The sequence below is a fragment of the Falco biarmicus genome, chromosome W (genome assembly GCF_023638135.1).
Source record: "Falco biarmicus isolate bFalBia1 chromosome W, bFalBia1.pri, whole genome shotgun sequence".
In the NCBI taxonomy this organism is placed as follows: Eukaryota; Metazoa; Chordata; class Aves; order Falconiformes; family Falconidae; genus Falco; species Falco biarmicus.
In genome coordinates this window covers 10,939,565-10,958,147 of record NC_079310.1, presented here as the reverse complement: position 1 = coordinate 10,958,147, position 18,583 = coordinate 10,939,565, and the positions used below count along the sequence as shown (strand labels likewise).

General features: G+C 45.2%; 1 protein-coding gene across 1 annotated transcript in view; it reads right to left on the bottom strand.

The window, feature by feature from the left end:
- Positions 1-3,139: 3,139 nt before the first annotated feature.
- LOXHD1 (lipoxygenase homology PLAT domains 1) overlaps positions 3,140-18,583 on the bottom strand; it is a 148,139-nt gene continuing 132,695 nt past the window's right edge. The window contains 4 exon segments of the mRNA XM_056323194.1: positions 3,140-3,852; positions 6,886-7,047; positions 8,449-8,584; positions 9,698-9,859. Coding sequence (XP_056179169.1) covers positions 3,372-3,852; positions 6,886-7,047; positions 8,449-8,584; positions 9,698-9,859 — 941 coding nt within the window. The 3' untranslated portion in view covers positions 3,140-3,371.

The following is an 18,583-nucleotide window of genomic DNA, read 5'->3' as shown; positions in this document are numbered from 1 at the left end:
TTTTGCAGTATCTAAATCCTCAGCTGGCTCACAGGTTGCAGCTCAGAGCTGTACAACTCTATCAGTAAATATCTTTTTTTATTATTATTTGTTTTAAATTGAGCTTTTTTCTATTTCAAAACGGACTTCTACACACAACGATGGGACAGGGGAGATTATAAGATGTATACTTCACAGCCTTCAGTTATTCTAACTTCATGCATGTAAGGTTGATGTAGGTATATGATGCTACCAGAAATGTTTCACAACAATTTCATAGAGATTTTCAAATAATTCTCTGCATCCTGCAGCAAGAGACAACCAGCCCCTCTTAGTATCCAAAGCAAAGGACTCCTTGGTTATACTTGTTTTTGCCTGCAGCACCCAAGTGCTTTTGTAAACTCAGCACTTCATGGGGCTTCCAAACCAATGGGGACCACAGAGACGATGCGATAGCCTGGTTTTGCAGACTCCTGCCACCATCCTTGTCCTTCGCTGTTGATTTTCAGCTACATTAATGATTTTTGGATGAAGGCATGTGCATTAGAACCCCACCAATTAAGAAATAGATTTAAAAAAAAAGTAGAGGGTGGTGGTGGGAGCAGGATCTGTGCATCTGCCCAACATACAGCTTTGGGTACTGTGCTCCAGCAGGCAGAGGTTCCCTGAGCCCTGCCAAAGGCACAGTGCTAGGACAGCTCTGGATTTTCTCCTCCCCAGTTCTCCACTTGGCCAGGAACGTGTTGGTTTTAACAGCTTAATGCAAATCCAGCCCTTGGAAAAACTCCGCTCTTGCCTTAATACTTTTGTAGCATTAGTTGTAGCAACAGAATGACTCCCCAGAGCCAGAGTGGAGTTGGGTTTTGCACAAACAAGGGGCATTTTTGAAGTCTTCAAAAGAAAAAAGCAGAGTTTTTTCATGCTTTGCCAAGGTTGCCTTCCTGGGAGGCAGTGAGGTTGCTGACCCTGTATCAGCAAACTCCCCTTCTGCTCTTTTTAGGGCATCATTGCCTGGAGGTCAGCAGAGCTTTCGTGTTGAACATGCCTGCCCAGGGATGGCAGGTGGTTTTGCTGTTAACCCAGGCATCTGCAATCCCACCTCTCACCTACGAAATGATTTGGTGACCCTGAAGATGTTCATTCCTGTTTCAACAGGACCTCAATCCATGGCTGGAGCTACTTGCTACATGTGGTTACTCCCAGATGTAAGCACATCTCATGTTCAGGATAAGGCTTTCTCTTCTCTCCTTCCTTGCCCCATGCAGGGAGGGTGCATGGATCAGGAGCTGCTGCAGAGCAGTGCAGGTCCCATGTGCATCTCAGTGAATTTTCTCAGGGGCTGGCAGGGGTTAAACTGCTGTGATGCAGCTGGCATTGCCCCACCAAGTGGGTGCTGACTGAAGCCAACTGGAAACGCTGGGACTACAGCATTTTAGTGGGAAAACCCTCCTATTTTACTGCAGCATGTTTGTCTAAACATGGGACAAATCTATTGACAGGGAGGATTTTTTTCATAGCCCTGGTAGACGGGTGGGAGGGAAAGCAGGCAGATGAAAGGCCCTGACCCTTTTTTTGTTTCAAAACACCCACTGGGGAACTGCTGCTTTGCAACAACACTGCACAAGCGCAGCAAAAGCAAACGCTCCAGACTCTGCTCGTGGGACCCCCTGGCTGTCCAGGGAGCCTGAGCCCCATCCCAGCAGGGTCCCAGGGTTGCAACATGCCTGCTGACCCCAGCGCCTACCTTCAGCCCTCCTGAGGTCTGTTCTGCTCCTCCTGTGGGCTCTGTCCTTGCTTAGAGCTTGGCAGCACCAGTCTGCAGGGAGGAGGGAGAATACAGCCAGTAAAGGCTGCTATTATTATTCCCATCGGTGAGTAGTTGATCACTGATGAGGTTGATTACTGAGCTCATTTAAGCAACTTGCTCTGCCCCAAACCCATCAGTTACCATAAAGGTTTCTAAAATTAATTAGTCTGAGCTATTATTTGTGAGCTGGCACAGCCAGCCTTGAATAAGCTCAAGTCTCTTTGGCGATGCCTGCTGCAGAAAATTAAGATGCAGTGCTTCCCTGGCAGAGCTTGGGTGGGATACAGCAGCTTTCAAATATCCAGGTGCAACTGATGCCCCTAACTCCTGCCTCAGCATCACTAGCCTTTGCTGGGGCCTTCTCTGCCCGTGGCCAGGCAGGGATTCAGCAGTGGGACAGCCTGCCCTGTGGCCAGGCACATCCAGGTCATGTCCCAGGAGAAGCATCATCCCCAACCCGAAGGGACTGATGGGGTGAGTGGGCTCAGTGGATTTAACCTACTCTTGACCCATTTGATCCCCATTTCCACCAACTGCTTGTTTGAAACCAGCTGCTGAGAGGGTGAATGAGCTCTTCTTGTGGCTACTCAGACACCCCTCCTTTCTTCTCTGGAGGATGTGTCCTGCTGCTTTGCTCCTTGGGGGGCTCCCGAAGTAATGATTTATAAACAGCTTTTCTTGTTGGTACTGGTAGACCTGTGAGTAGCTGGGAAGAGCTCGTCTACAGGAGCACTGGCCCAAATTGCAGCTGGGAAATCCCTTCTCCACCACAGAAAAACTCGAAACAGCTATCCTTATTAAAAGAAAAAAAATAAAATTAATGACAGCTCCTCTGAAACAGAGTTGGTATTTAGGCCTTATAGGGTAAGATTATCCTGAGACAGCTTTGAATATAGTTAGCACAGCTTCCTTGCAGTGGAATTGATTATCTGGTAGGTCTTTTGTTCCAGCTGCTGTAACTGTAGAACTCAGCTCTGGGCAGACTTGGACAAATTCAGCCCAAGAGCTGGGAAAGCCCATGGATGGAAAACACCACCCAGATTCCACCCCCTGAAACCTGACTGGGTAAGTACCGGGTCCTTCCCCACCTGCTTTCAATGCAGTGTCTTCTGGAGGTATGCATGTGTGTGTGTGGATATGCACTCTTGCCAAAAGTGGGAAAACCTGGGCTCTCCAAGCTCAATTTTCTTAAATATATTGGCTCAATTCTCTTATCCTTTTGACTCATCTAAAAGGGGAGCTCATCAGTTGTGGAGGCCAGTGGGCTTTCCCAGCCCTGGCAGGGCAAAGCACTGAAAGCAGAAGGTGGCATCTGAGCTGGTAAAGGTTAGTTTATGGCTCTGCGTGTTGTGGCTTTTAATCATAAAGAAGTGAGAAATGTATTTATTTCATTCACAATTTTATATGCGCTCTAAAAAATTGCAGTATTACTTTTACAAAACCTTAACCCAGGAAACACATCTTGTTACTAAAAATCTTTCAATATAAAGGCAGCATTTTAAAAAGCAAAATGCAATATAAAACAGTATAATGAGAAAAATGCTCATGCAGACTGGATCAAAACCCTCCTGCAGCCCTGCCTTCCTCAGTACCTAGGAAAAAGCTCCCTCCAGATTAACCCATCACCCCGGTTTTCATCCAGCCACTTCCTGCAGGGAAATATGGTCGTCACGCCAGTTGCCGTGTTGGTGATCTCCACTCGCTCCACCAGCCAGCCTGGCCCCAGACCGCTGTTGTCATGCTCGATCTGGACTTTTTTTAGTTCCCCCCTGTCCAGCGTTTCCAGGTAAAACCTGCTGGTTTTTCTCTGCTCAAAGAGGTTCCTGAATTTATGCTTCAGCACTCGCTTTCCCGAGTCCCCATTCACCCTGAAGATGGTGATGGACACTTTGGCATCAGTCCCTGCACCCTTTTCAAAGCCTGTGACTATGATGGTCTCATATTTGACTGGTACCAAGCTCCGGGCTTTGCTGGCAAAGCTCTCAATGACCTTGGCACACTCAAAGACTTTGTAGTCCCGTCTCTTGTAATGCAGAGGGATTTTCACATTGCACCTGAAAAAGTATCTGGGGAAGGAAAATTAGCAGAATGTTAGTGGTATGGATGGTCACTTTCCTGCATAATTGTTATGCACCAGGCATGCTTCTAAATTGCCCAACATTAATGCTGTTTCAGCACTTTTCCATAGATGTGCTAACACTAGAGCTTCTCTCTAGAAAGACAGCCGCGATGATTGAACATTGCAACCACAACTGGAAAACCCAACATTTCTCTAGACAGCCACAGACACTCTGCAGGTAGGAGTGTTGGTGTGGGGCGCTTGTCACCTCTTTTGCCTATACAATGGCAAGTCCATTTACAGCCCCACCAAGGAAGGACGATCAGACAGCCCAGTGCTGCGAGTGTAACTGCTCTGAGAGCAGGGAGATCAGCAATTGCCCTCACTGACGGTATGGTTAAAGTTGTGCTAGGAACTAGGAAAAATGGCATGGGAAAGATGGGAGGATGTTGCAGAATGGATGAAAGAGAACGGCCACGGTTCCATAGAAGGACTGTGTGATACAGCTTTTGACATAAGTCTGGAGTGAACCAAGCTAGGCCGCAGTGGGAAATTACCAGGCTTGCTAAAAATGGAAAATTACCAGGCTTGCTAAAACTGGAAAATTACCAGGATTGCTAAAAAGGGAAGAGAGATAAGGTCATGCTGACCTTGTGCCTAATGTTGTAAATAACTTTGAGGAATTCGTGTAGACAAGAGAGGAAAAAAAAAATATATGTAGCTAGCTATCCACAGAAACCGCAAGTAGGAGGACGTATGAAAGTGTAACCCTTTAGAGCTTAGCCAATCAGCAGATGATTTGTAGGCATAATTAACTGGAACTGTATATAAGACATAATTGCGCCATAATAAATCGAAGCTTGCTTTATCACTCATATTGAGTCGGCTGCTTGCTTTCCCTCGCTCGTCGCAGGAGGAGGAGGTTTAAACCCCCTTCCCCGTCTTTCCTCATCTAGATCACCCACCCTATCCTTAGCAGGCAAAAAAAAGAGAAAAAAAAAATAATCGAGCACAGAAATTATAGGTACCAGATGCCGAAAGCCCTTGGTTCTGCAGTGCTGCCTCTGGTGATGTGCAGGGACCACATAGCACATCCATAAATTACCATGTACCTGGCAGCTGGCCAGAGGCTGGAGCGCTCCGCTTTTAATGATGTATTTCATTTCCAATGATGCAGATAATTTCCAAATGAGTTGGTTTTTTTCCCTCCCTCCCCTGCCTTCAACCAACTGCAGCAGGTCCTCCTGGAAGGAGCGTAGCTGGATTGCAGTGCGTGTGTGTAAAATAAACACCTGGAGGAAGGGTTACTGCGATACCAGCAGTAGTGCACTTCTTAAGCACTTCCAACACTTTTTTGACATTTTCTGCAGCTAAAGTAAAGCACTCCTTTCTCTGGAAAGAAGCTTTGTAAATGAGAAATTCTGGTGGGAGCAAAATTTTAGGCTCAGGGTCAGAAAAAACGCATGATAGTGGGGTGGAGGAGTTGCCTGATGATGCAGTTTTATCTCCTGGGCTACGTAATATCTCATGTTCCAGAGTTATAATGGAGCATGCCAATCTTAATGGGGGGGTAGGGGGAGAAGAAAAAATACCTTTCTAGCCCTGGGATTTGCAAGTAAAAGCTTCTGAATACAGCCCTTTCACATACTAAGTTCTACTACTAAAAGGCAAAAATCCCAGTATAATTCAAAACTATTGCTGTGGCAATCCCGTAACTCCGTTAATTTGGTCTTTGGCTTAACTGGGTGGATTTTGGTGGATGCTTGGGATCGGGAATACTTGAAGCAAGAGCTTGCTCTTACAGTGCAAACTGCTCCAGTTGATGGTTTGTAGAGCAAACACCGCTGTGAAGTGCTGCATCTGCAGAGCTGAAGCCCTGCTTCAGTGCAATGACAGGCTGCAGCCTTTACCAGCATCTCTTGGCTGCCCTCTTTAATTTAAAACTTAAAAAAACCTGGGGTTTTTCAAGAAGATCTTTGGCCCCTTCAAAACATGCTGTTCAAGCAGTTTCAGCCTGCTCCCAATTAGTTTAGTGCATGGATTTGATTGCACAGCTGGACTTTAAGGGTTCCAGGTTTTTCCCCACCAGGAGAAAAGAACATGTTTTGGTACGTAATTGACTGAGTTTTCATTCAGCAAATATTATTGTGGCTCTTCTACTGGCTGATTAATTTGCTAGGAGAGACTCTCAGCTTCTAAAAAAAACCCCAAACCACTTCAAGGATTTCTTATTAAGCACTCAGTTGTCTCAGCTGGAACAAACTCCTTATATTTAAATTCTTTAGCAGCAATGGAAATATAATGGAGAAGAAAAATTCACAATTAACATTGCAGATATTTTCTCTGAAGAGCAGGTTTTTTCCGCAAATGGATGATCTTCTCTGGTTCCTGCATAGTCCCTATCTGCTCCCTGTCATGAATGTCACCCCTTCCAAAGACGGGACTTCAGACCAAAGCATGTAGGACCTAAAGTGTTCAGGGCTCTTCAGACGTGTTCATTTTTTCAGCCATGGCAGATTTCAGTCATATTTAAATCAGAGTAGCTGAGTTGCATGACTGCAACCTTTCCAGTGTTCTTTTTGGATCATACCAGAAGGATCTCTCATCCAAGCTGCTCTGGAGGTTCAGGTTTTGTGTTACTCAACTTGTTTCTGGGAGTTCTTTTTACAAGACTTGCCTAAAGGCCAGTCTGTGCAGAGCATCCTACAAACCCCTTAAATTTCAGTCAAAGTATTTTCCACAAGCTGAGACATTAATTTGTCATAGCTGGGAGATTCACCCAGGCCAACTCGTTTCTAAACTTATCTGCACAGGAAAATGCCCTCTCTAACAACTCAGAAATTGCCCAGGCAAGTCATGCGGGGATGTTCTGTACCCAACACACCAAAGAACTTGTTCTTAGCTTTCAGAAAGTGATTAAGATTTGGTAAGACTTTCCCCTATTGCTTAAGTCTGAAATGCTTCAGGAGGATGCAGGCAGAGCTGCTCAGCTTCCCTGTGCCCTCCTGGAGCAGCTCCTTGCAGATCAGAAGGCACTTACTTGTTACAAAGCTCCATCTCAATTATGACAATCTCTTGGATGTGCCAGAAGACATCAGCTTTTGCAGATGACTTCTTCTCATCTTTTGGGCAGTGTCCAATGCAGATGGCTGCGATAGCACTGACATTCTTTGAAGAAAACTGAAATGTGTCTGTTGCTCCCCTAGAGGAAACGGAGCAGCTTCAGTTAGTATCTTGATGGCTGGCAGTGACTTGTTCTTATGGACATTAAGTAATTTGCACACAGCTATGGAAGACAGAAGATAATCCTTCATTTAAAGTAATTTTATTTGACCTACAATCATTCAACACAAAGTATAATTTCCATATTTAAATGTTGTATTTTCTCTGATTTGGGTCGACACTTTAAATTGTTGCCACTAGGGTTTTCCAGGATAGACTTGAGCCATTCCACATACAAAATCAATTTGCCTCATTATGGATAAAGCTAAAGAATGACTAATTCCCCCTCTGGCACTTATTAATTCATTTTTTACAGATACTGTATCTGTTACACATCTACCCACCATAGCTCTTTTAAATTTGCTAGTTCAGCCACCCTTCCTGAAGCTCATCTTGAAAAAAAGTTTAAAGAAACAATAGGTCAAACCCTTGGCTGGCTCCCTGTCATGTCTCCTGCATATCTGTTATCTCCTCCAACTGATCCTTATTCCCATCTGCCTACAAGGATGGACTGTGACTAATGCTTTGGACAGTAGTGGCTTTAACTCCAACCAGCAACTTAAGGTCATGAGGAAGCTCCTCCTGATCTCCCATGTTTCACGTGAAACCTCAGCCATTCAGACTAGAGTCCACAGCTGTAATTTCACCTTCCTTTACAGAGCTGCAAGAAAAACCTTTCCTCCCTGCAGAACAACAGAACATCAGCAGTGTCCGTGACTTTGAAAAGGTTCCCATCTCCTAAGGGCATGCTGTGTCCTTAAACAAAGTAGAAAACCCATCCCACACCTGGAGCACTTTGGTCCCACATGGGAGAAGGAATCTGCACCACATTACATAGATGCGCCTCCAGCTTGTCTGTACATGAGGCTAATCGTCGGATTTCCTCATGCAACAGTGATCTTTCAGCCTTCCCCCCCCCCCAGATTCATCTGAAAAGTCAAATCTGAGCAGCTCTGACAACATTTAGCCTCCAACTATTTTTACTTTCTCTCTGATTCCCACTGCCAGTGAGATGCTGTAAAGGGAACTAAAACCACCTCCAGCTTCCTTCCGCTCCTCCTAGCTCAAAAATACACAGCCCCCCCGGAGGCTCACCAGAAGCTCATTTGTATGTATTAATACAAAAGGACATACACACATATCATCTACATTTCCTTTCACCAAATGCCTTTTTCTCATAATTTTTAAACCTGCTCTGTGTCTGCCCATCAGAACCTAATTTTACATCTTCCTTTGACCCCAAGTGGGAAACCGTTAGGCTTTCTGGAAGAGGGATGGAAACAGCATGGTGCAAACACAGCTCTGTAAACCACCCTGGAGAAGAGGTGGAAGACACACAGCTGGTGGGGAGTTCCTCTGGCCCACCAACCTGTCCCACTACTTTTCAAATCTTTTCTTGGTGGAGTTTTCCATCAGGAATTCTTTTGAGTGGCCCAGCTTTCCTTCTAAGATGATTCAGATGTTTTCTTTTGTTTCTGCATCCTCTCTGTCACTTGTTACTGTGACAATCTCATAGACTTTAAAGCATGATTAACACACACGTTAAACAGAAAAGGAAGAGCAGATGGCCAGAAAGATCTCTTCATTTGACTGTCACTTTGCTTGAAAACTCTCTTCCTAATATATATCACAGCACACGAGAAAGCATTTGCAAAATAAGGATGGATCCACATCAAAATCTGTGGGACTTTTGACTTCTACGTGCTTTGGATGTCATGCATGGGTAGAGTACACAAAAAATATGAGTACTGCTCAATCAGCTAGCAAGAGTAGATGGAGCTGCTCTTGAACAAGCTGTGCCCAGCTCCCTGCTGTGCTAAGCACTCCCTTTTTAACACAGCCCAAATCCTACAGTTTTTGTGCCACCGTTCCTAACAGGGACAGTGAGGGTATCCACGTACCCAACAGGACATCTTCAGGTGCTGTGGTGTCATGTGAGTACCCAAAATGGCAACCACAAGGCTGATGTTTTGCAGCGGCAGAGTGAAATCACACTGAAGTGATGTGATTATCAACTCTCCAGGAGTCTCCTGCAGAAGAGCACTGCAGTGCAGGAGTTCTTGAGATGCGCTTTGCATATCATCAGTGTGGTTAAATAACTTTTGCTCACTCACCATGTTAGACACCAGTGTAATTACCTTGGACGCAGTGGAATTACCCAGAGCAGACCCAGGGCTATGGGGTGTTAAGCTCAGCCATCATGTTCATCTGGGATACTTGAGCTAGTCGCCCAGAACATGTTGAGGAGGAAGCTGGAGCAATGTTACTTACAAAGCTTTAAGGATTGAACTTATTTTCCACCTCAAAGACTCAAGCCCATTATTTCTAATGGGCCTATAACCATGTGTCCTTATGGCTTACTGCTGAATTGAACCGCTGCAGATGAACCCCTCTTAGGTTTCAACCCAGAATGGGACCTTTTTCTTCCTCATAAATCCTGATTTGCTTTGTTCTTATCACAACATTGCACTTTTGAACTAAAGAGTACCTTTAAATCATCCAACCCTTACAGGCTGCAAATACAAATGCCTATTGCATGGGAACCCTTAGTGGAGCAGCTTGCAGGAGATGTGGTCCTCTGAGGTCCCTCAGCAAATGCCACAAGTAGCTCTAGGTAAATCTAAACTTACTGGTCTGTTCCTTCAGTTCCAGGATGTCACAAGCCAGTTCCCTTATGAGCTGCCCATTGTCGTCATCTTTAGCTAGCCAGCGATCACACTGGAAGCGAAATGTCTTGTCCATGGCAGAGTCCGTCACTTCAATATATTCCAAGTGCCAATCTGGTGCAATTCCTAGTAAAACAACAAAATAAAAAAAATGTGGCTATTTTCATAGAGCTTGGGTAAGGAGGCGAGTTACCTCACCTTGGTAGCACCCTGCTGGTGCTAGAAATGATTGGTATTTGCTTCAGATAATGTCACCAGTGAACATGATGTTGTTCTGATACCAAAAGCAATGTTGACTTGCTCAGACCATAATCTGATCCCCCTTCTAGAGTCAGGCCATGCTTTTGATGGAATCGCTGGCTTTTGATCATATAGAAGGGTGTTGGAGCATAGTCCTGAAAAAGCTAGATTTCAAGCTCTCTGGGCAAGGCACTATTGCTTGTCCTTGCCCAGCACTTTGCACAAGATGGGGCTTCTGCATTACAAGTAGCAGCAGCAGCGAGCAGGGACAGCTGGATGTCCCCTGCCAACATACCACACAGGAACCATCCCAGGAAGAAGCACTGCTGTGGCTTGAGGACAACAAACGCTTACAAAGCCCCAGGGAAATCAGGGCCCTGCAGAACAGTTTGCCAGAACCAGAAGCATGAAATCTCCTGGGAATCAGAGTGTTTGGGGGCAAAAGTTAATGGAGCAGCTTCTGTCACAGAAGCTGCTGCTGATTCTTCCTTCCATTTTAAAGGAAACACGAAGCCTTAAAGCCAAAAGAAAGCTATGAGTTCATGTCGCACCTAAACCCCACCCCTCCCCTACATACTACATCTGTAGCTATTAAAAAACACATAGTAGCGTATGTATGGGTCATGGCGGTCCCTTCACATTTTGGGGCTGCTAGCTAGCCACAAACTATAGGGTTTAATGTCTTTCTCTATGGTCTGTTTTACCCCAAACCCCTTTGTAGAGGAATGAAGGCAGTGGGTTGATTAGGATTGATAACATGCAGCTGTGGCCTTGCCTCAGAGGCAGTGGGTTGATTGACATGGATGATATGCAGGTGTAGCTTGTTCCTGCTAAGTGGTTAAATAGCCCTGAGGGGGGAGGAGGGGGAAATGTTGGGTTGGGGGTGGTGTGGCCTGGCCTCTAGAAGAAGGAGGTACAGTACAGGCTGTAGAGTCTGATCAATGGTAAAGCCTTGTTGCAGCCTACTAGTTTGTTTGTGCTGCAACAGTTAGTGCCCTATGTGAGGCTGGCTGAGTTGGACTCAGACTACAACAACTGGTGCCTAATGTAGCTGAGACAAATGGGAGAGCATGTGACCCATAACAGACACTGTGAGAGGTGAGCAGTTGCAACTAATTGATGTGGGTGTATTGCAATACTTGTTGTCCATCTTAACTCAAATTGCAACTTTTGGTACCCAATGTAGATGGGGACTAATTGATATGGGTACAGAAGAAGAAAAATCCACTTTAACAATGCTTATAGATATATTTGAAAACAGAAGTGTAAGTATAACAAGAAGGCAATAAGAACTTTGCCAGGATGGTGCAAAGTAAATGATGTACTAGTTATACTGAAAAATGTCTCCAGTGTTCAGACATGGCAAAACGTGGGAAAATTTCTTCTTGAGGCTGCCTCGAGGGGTGATAAAACTGCAACAGCATTGCTAGCAACGTGGAGATTAGTCTTAGACCTACTAGAACAATTAAATGTGGACAGTGAGACAAATTCTGTATTTGCAATGCTTATGGATATATTTGAAAAAAGAGGTGTAAAATATGATAAAACAGCAATAAGAATTCTGCTAGTGTAGTGTAAAAAGTATGATTTGCCAGTTACAGTGAAAAAGGTTTTCAACATTCAGACATGGCAAAGTGTTGGAAAGGTATTTTTTGAGGCTGCCTCAAGGGGAGACAAAATTGCCACAGCTTTGTTAACAGCATGGAGATTGATCATAGATTTGCTAGAACAATCAGATGTGGACAGAGAAACAAACCCTATATTAATAATGGTAATAGAAATACTTGACAATAGAGGCATAAAGTATGATGAGACGGCAATAAGAACTCTGCTAGGGTGGTGTAAAAGGAATAATTTGCCTGTTAGGGTAAAAAATGTCTCCAGCATTCAGATATGGCAAAGTGCTGGATTGTTACTTTTGGGGGCTGCCACGAGAGGGGACAAAATTGCTACAGCATCATTGACAACATGGTGGTTAGTCTTAGAATTACTAGAACAATTGGAAGCAGACAGGGAGACAAAGGCTGCAGTTGAAATAGACACATTCCTGGTTGCAGAGATGATGCCCGATGAGGTACCTTTGGTGCCATCGGATTCTCTGCCATCACCTGATTCACGCAGTCAAGGCTGGCAGGAGGAGCAGAGCGGCGCTGGGTCAAGTGGACAGAGTTGGTCCCTTCTGGGACGGCAGGGAGATCTGGTCATTGTCCCGTTGCCTGTCTGTGATCCTGAGCCATTTGTGATAGGTTTATTGGAGGAGACCTTGGGTCATGTTCAAATACCAGTCCAAATTACAGAGTCAGGACCAGATCCTGCCAAATTCTGGAAAAAGATGTGGGAGCAAGCACTCACGGAGGGGAATATCGATGCTACAACCGCCATGGGAGGCAAGGTGTTAGCCTGCCCAGTGCTTCAAAAGGACGATAATGCTCTCCCTCAGTGGGAACCTTTCAACTGGGGAGTAATAAAAGTTAAGATCAACCTGTATACAGTATGGAATAGGCTCACCCTATGTTCAATCATTGTTACATAGTATTTTCACAGCAGAGCTTACTGCTCATGACTGCTGTTCAATTGTGCAAATTATATTGAGCCCTATGCAAATCTTAATGTTTGAGTCAAATTGGAGGCACTTAGCAAATGAGCAATCACTGATGAATTTAGAATACCCCCAGGATGACCCACGTTTTGGGGCAGGGATTCCACAATTGATGGGGGAGGCTCCAGTTAACTCTCCTCAGTTACAAGCTCGCTTACATCCTTTAGTCCTGCAGCAGGGAAAAGAGTTAGCTCTCTAAGCTTTATTGCAAGTCCCAGATCATGGCACTCCACAACAGTCATGGACCACAATAAAACAAGGTACAAATGAGGGGTATGTGTCATTCCTGAATAGGTTGAGAGACGCCTTGGATAAGCAAATACAGAATGGGGCAGCTAAGGAAGCATTGTTACTTCAATTAGCGAAGGACAATGTGAATGAGGATTGTAGGAAGGTGATTGCAGGCATGGCAAATTGTAATTCCACTTTAATAAATTAACGGATGTATGTGGGAAGGTAGGAACCACTGCCTTCCAAATGGAGTGTCTGGCAAAGACCTTTGCTGATGCAGTCAGGGTCATCTGCTGTTGTTACATGTGTGGGCAAGAAGGTCACCTAAAGAAGGACTGTCCAAAGAGATCGAGGCCGGGAAGGGCTGATGGCTCTGGTTTGGTATGCTGTCAATGTAACAAACCAGGGCATTTTGCAAAATACTGTAGATCTAAATGTAACACTCAAGGACAGTTACTTGTGGGTGGCAATAGAAAGCAGGGAAATGGGGAGGAACGTGGGGGGGAACCGCGTGATGATACAAATGAATCCTCCACAACAATTCCAGGCTTATGCAGCCAACTTGCGGCCTCAACTTCAGGCAGCGCTGGATTGGATGTTACCACAGCAGCCGAGGAGGAAGAAGCAGAGAGAAGAGAGAGAACACATGCCCTGGATGAGGTGAGGAGAAGGCAGCAGCAGGACTGTATGAAGAGTATGCTGGTATGAGCTGGTAAAAGACCTTGTTGCAGCTGGCTAGTTTAGAGAGTGCTGCGACACCCCTTCACATCTGGATTTGAAGGTCAGAAAGTAAATTACAGTTTGCTCCTTTGACCCTGCCAGCTAGCACATGCAAAGGAATTATCCATGCTATCCTGATTTTGCCAAGCAACCAGGGCGAATTCACTAGTGCTGTGGCTGGACATGAACACAGGACAGACTGAAGTGATGGATGCTCCAGCTGGGACCACCAAATCTCCTAACTTTTGCCTTGGGGCCTTCTGAGGAGTCATAGCTCCCTTTTATTTTTCTACTTTTTTTTTTTAAATGGAAAAGCAACTTGAAAATGAAGAAAAGGGTGTTTGGGAACATTTTCCTGATTTTCTTTTTTTTGTTGTTGTTGAAATAGAAAAAGCCCTTGTTGAGCTTGGAATACAGGAGGTTCTGATAGTTCTACTTAAAAGTCCTGTTATTAGTCAGACAAAGAAAGGTTATATTCATGATAAGAGATCTCTGCTGACGTATTAGTTACATCCCAGAGACATTAAACAACTCTTGCTCTTCCAGGAGCTCACTACAATGTGCTTATGTTATTAGTCTGCAAATATTAACCTTCTTTAGCCCTGAAAAGAAAATTATGGCACCTTTTTGAGTTATGTCAGCAAGTCACCCTGCTCCTGTGGACTGTGATCCCTCCACACCATGCGTTTAGCAGTTCTCTACCAGCCTCACAGCCATTTCTGTCTTGTACTTTGGCTTCCTGAACCTTCATCAAGCTAGGGAAATATCCCCTACAAAGCACAGATCTCAACCAAAGACACAGCTTGCCCCTTATATTTCAGGGGCACAGAACTGCAAAATCATTGTGGCTGGAAGGGACCTCTGGAGAACATCTAGTTCAACTCCCTGCTTAGAGCAAGCTCACCTAGAGCAAGTCGCTTAGGGCTCTGTCTGGTCAGGGTTTGAGCATTTCCAAGGATGAAGATTCTACAACCTCTCTGGGCAACCTGTGCCAGTGTTTGATTACCCATGCAGAGAAAAAAGCTTTTTTCTTATGTTTAAATGGGATTTCCTCTACTTTAGTTTGTGCCCATTGCCTCTTGTCCTGTCACTGGGCACTGGTGAGGACAGTCTGTCTCAATCTTATTTACTTTCTCCCATCAGATACTTGAACACATTATGGGGCAACCCCAAGCACAAATAGCTGGCTGGAGAATGGATTGAGAGCGGCCTCGAGGAGATGGACTTGGGGGTGTTGGTGGATGGGAAGCTCAACATGACCCAGCAGTGTGTGCTCACAGCCCAGAAAGCCAACTGGGTATCCTGGGCTGTGTTGCCAGCAGGGAGGGAAGGGATTCTCTTGATCTGCTCTGGTGAGGAGACACACACACACACACACACACCTGCAGTGCTGCATCCAACTCTGGGACCCCCAACAAAAGAAGGACTAGGACCTGCTGAAGTGAGTCCAGAGGAGGCCACAAATATGATGAGAGGCTGGAGCACCTCTGCTGTGAGAGGCTGAGAGAGCTGGGGTTGTTCAGCCTGGAGAAGAGAAGGCTCCAGGGAGAGCTTACAGCAGCCTTTCAACACTTAAAGGGGGCTTAAAAGAAAGATGGGGACAGTTTTTAGCAGGCCCTGTAGCAATAGGACAAGGGGGAATGGTTTTAAACTGAAAGAGGGGAGATCTGGGCTAGATAGAAGGAAGAAATATTTTTTTATGAGGATGGTGAGACACTGGTACAGGTGGCCCAAGGGGTGCCTGATGCACCATCCCTGGTAACATCCAAGGCCAGGTTGGACGGGGCTCTGAGCAACCTGATCCAGTTGAAGATGTCCCTGCTCATGGCAGGGGGTTGGACTAGATGGCCTTTGAAGGCCCCTTCTGACCCAAACCATTCTGTGATTCTATGACAAAATCCCCCTGAGCCTTGTTGTCTTCAAGTTGGAACAATCCCAGCTGTCTCAGCTTCTTATCATATAAAAGATGCTCCAATTCCTTAATCACCTTTGTAGCCCTTCACTGGGCTCTCCAGTACATCCTTGTCCCTCTTGAACTGGGAGGACAGCACCATGTGCCAATAACAAGACCTGTGCAATACTGCAGGTGCAGCACACAGGCAGGGGAGTTGGACGCACCACCCAAACATGCAAGACCTCCTCCAAGCTCCAGCATCAGGACAAAGGTACTAAGCAGGGGTTTGGGGTCTGATGGCATGCAGTACCCTCAAAGGTCCTCACCAGTTTACTGCCTCTTGGGCATATCTTAAGTTCCCCAGGGTTTCCACCATGCTCTAACTGGAGTAACTTGCTCTTGGGGCTCTTTGGAAATTTATTCTAAATATGTTGTCAGTGTCAGCTGTTAATATTTTTGGCAAGCTTATTTCCATTGAAGTTCAATGAACATCTCTGCAGGATGTTTGGAAGGCTGCTCCGGTTACATCAAAACTTTAAAACAGTACAGGATGAAAGCAAGCAAGCATCCCATCTTGCTCCAGCAAGAGAGATCAATGATTGCAGGCTGTGATAGAATAAATTGGTGATCTGAGTCCCGTTGCCAGCAGTGAACAGCATGACTGGGACAGGATCAGTGCTAAGCAGCAGTATCAGAGAAGAGACTGAATGAGATGCACATACCCTCCTCCCTCTTCCCCAGCTGTCCCAGCAGCTGCTCAGTGGGAGAGCTGCAACAAAAACCTGATCTTTCATCACGGGGATAGATGGGCCAGAGCTGCCTTTCCAGCACATGTTAGAGTTGAGGGCAAAGCAAGTACAAAGTGCAGCTTTTCCTGGCATTCCCTGCAAAAAAATGTATTTATCATCTCTGGACTATTTTGTCATGACGGAGGGAAGACAGAGTCACTCAATATGAGTGATCAGCAGACTTCGTTTATTGTACCTTACAGTCACCTTTTATGCCTTGTTATAATTAGCTCGTACATATTACAAAAGTTAAGCTCATTATTGGTTAGTTGCCTAAATACCAAGCCCGCCCCTAGTTTCTCTTCTGTAGTTATCTATTCACACCTGCAACATTCTTTTCCCACCACAATCTTCCTGTTATATTTTTGCTTTATTTCAGATAAGCTGAGAGCGATGTGCATTTTTGTCCAGCCAGCTGGACTATGTCTATGTGAACTTTTTCAGCTAGCCAGTTATCCACACTATTTAAAGAGCAAGCCCTGGGCTCTGTCAAGAGAATGACACTGAAAAGCAAATGCCAACAGGGTGTCCCTTGCAGCACAAGGGTACCTCAAATCAAGGAGCTGCCTGGTGACTCTTAGAAAAATGGTGTTACTGCCCCAAAGCATCCTCCTGCCTGCTTTAAAGAAAAAGATTTTCTCTTCAATCTCATTAGAATTCATCTTTCCTTTTTCCTGTTTTCCTTCCTGATGGTTAGCAACATAAATTAGATTAGGAGACCTGGAAGCTGTAGAAGTATCCTATATTACTTTTAATTTCTCAAGAGAAATTATTAATCAGTGTCCTTTGGTGCCAGGAGTGGTGTCACATCAAGGGTTTAACCACCACAGCATTTAAAAGCTGATATGGGCTGACTAAATTATTCTGCTTTACCAGGCAAGGTATTGTTTTTCTCTTCTTTTTTTTCGGTTTGGTTTTTTTTTTTTTTCCTCCTCCAGACTGGGAAAAGATACATTTAATTTCTTTTTGCATTGAACTGGGGGAAAAAAGTGAAGTCTAGTAATAGATGGAGTCTTAACGTGAGATTTCCCCTCTGCTGAGCTAGCTCTGTGTGTTGGGGAGCACATCAGTGGAAGGAGAAGAAACTGTGTTTGCAAAACTACTTCTCAGGTCAGGAAATCCTGGTTTCAGGATATTACCCTGCTTACACCTTCCATTCCTGTGTGACACTTGCAGAGCAGTGGGCTCAGAGACATCGCAGCACCTAAGGAACAACAGGAAAGGAAACTACTTCCCATATGGACATAACCCCAGAGGCATTAAATCCTCAGCATGAGCTGGTTTACAGAGCAGGCATTGGTGAAGGAGTGAGGAAGAAGAGCCAGAAAAGTGGTGTGGATGTAGCAGTGTAGAAGGACTTTCCTAGGTCCTGTCCACAGCTCTCACAGCCTGGGCACGCAGGAGAAATGGGAGGATCTCTGCAGTGATGGCTCATCAGCATTTTCCCTGAATACTGTTGGGTGGTGGATCCTGATCCACTGTGAAAGCCACAGCTGCTCTACCACTCAACTTTTGGTGCTTGCAGAAGAGCCAGAGCAGATCTGTTTTTATCCCCTTGACACCCTGACCAACAGTACTAGGAGAGCAAGGGCTCATAAACCAATCAACTACACAAATGCCCTAGAGAGCACTGTGTGGGCTTTGCTGCAGTGACCCCAGTGCAAACCAGGACCGCTACATTTGTCTCCATTACTGCTTTGGGGCAGAAGGGAAGCAATTACATGGCTGAGCAGTTCCTGCTTGATTATGCAGGTCTCTGGCTTTAAAATAGCCTGGCCACCACTGTGCCCTTGTGAAGATCCCCTATCACCATAACAAGTGTTCAATGTTTGTAACAAAAGGTACCTTGCTCCAGGCCTGTTTTGCTGCCACTGAAACCCCCAGCAGCCAACCTGCCCTAATAAAACCCGTGGTTATGCCATGTAGGCTCCTTAATGGTCCGCAGCTGGAAGTGGCATTTTCAATAGCATGCAAAACATTTCAAATGTAATTAGAGGAGGAAAAGAGCTTTGGGGAAAACAGAATCACTTTGCTTGCTTGACTCTGTATAATATAGTGTCATGCAGGGAAATGTATTCTTTTCCCCAAGTACCCTTAGCCAAAAGAGCAGTTATTTGTCCCATTTATCTTTCTTTCCAAAAGGGCCCAAGCTGACAACTGGGTGATGCTGGGCCAGGACCCTCTGTGTATGTCTGCAAAGCCTTCACAGGACCATCCTGTCTTTTTCCCAGGTGATGCTCACAGTCTGTGCTTTCCTGATGTTGGACAGACAGGTTGGATTGTAAATTCATTGTCATGCACATCTGCAGTGATTATTGCAATCGAGTCTACTTTAGAAGTAGTAGATATAACACAGATAATGACATTAACACTTCATT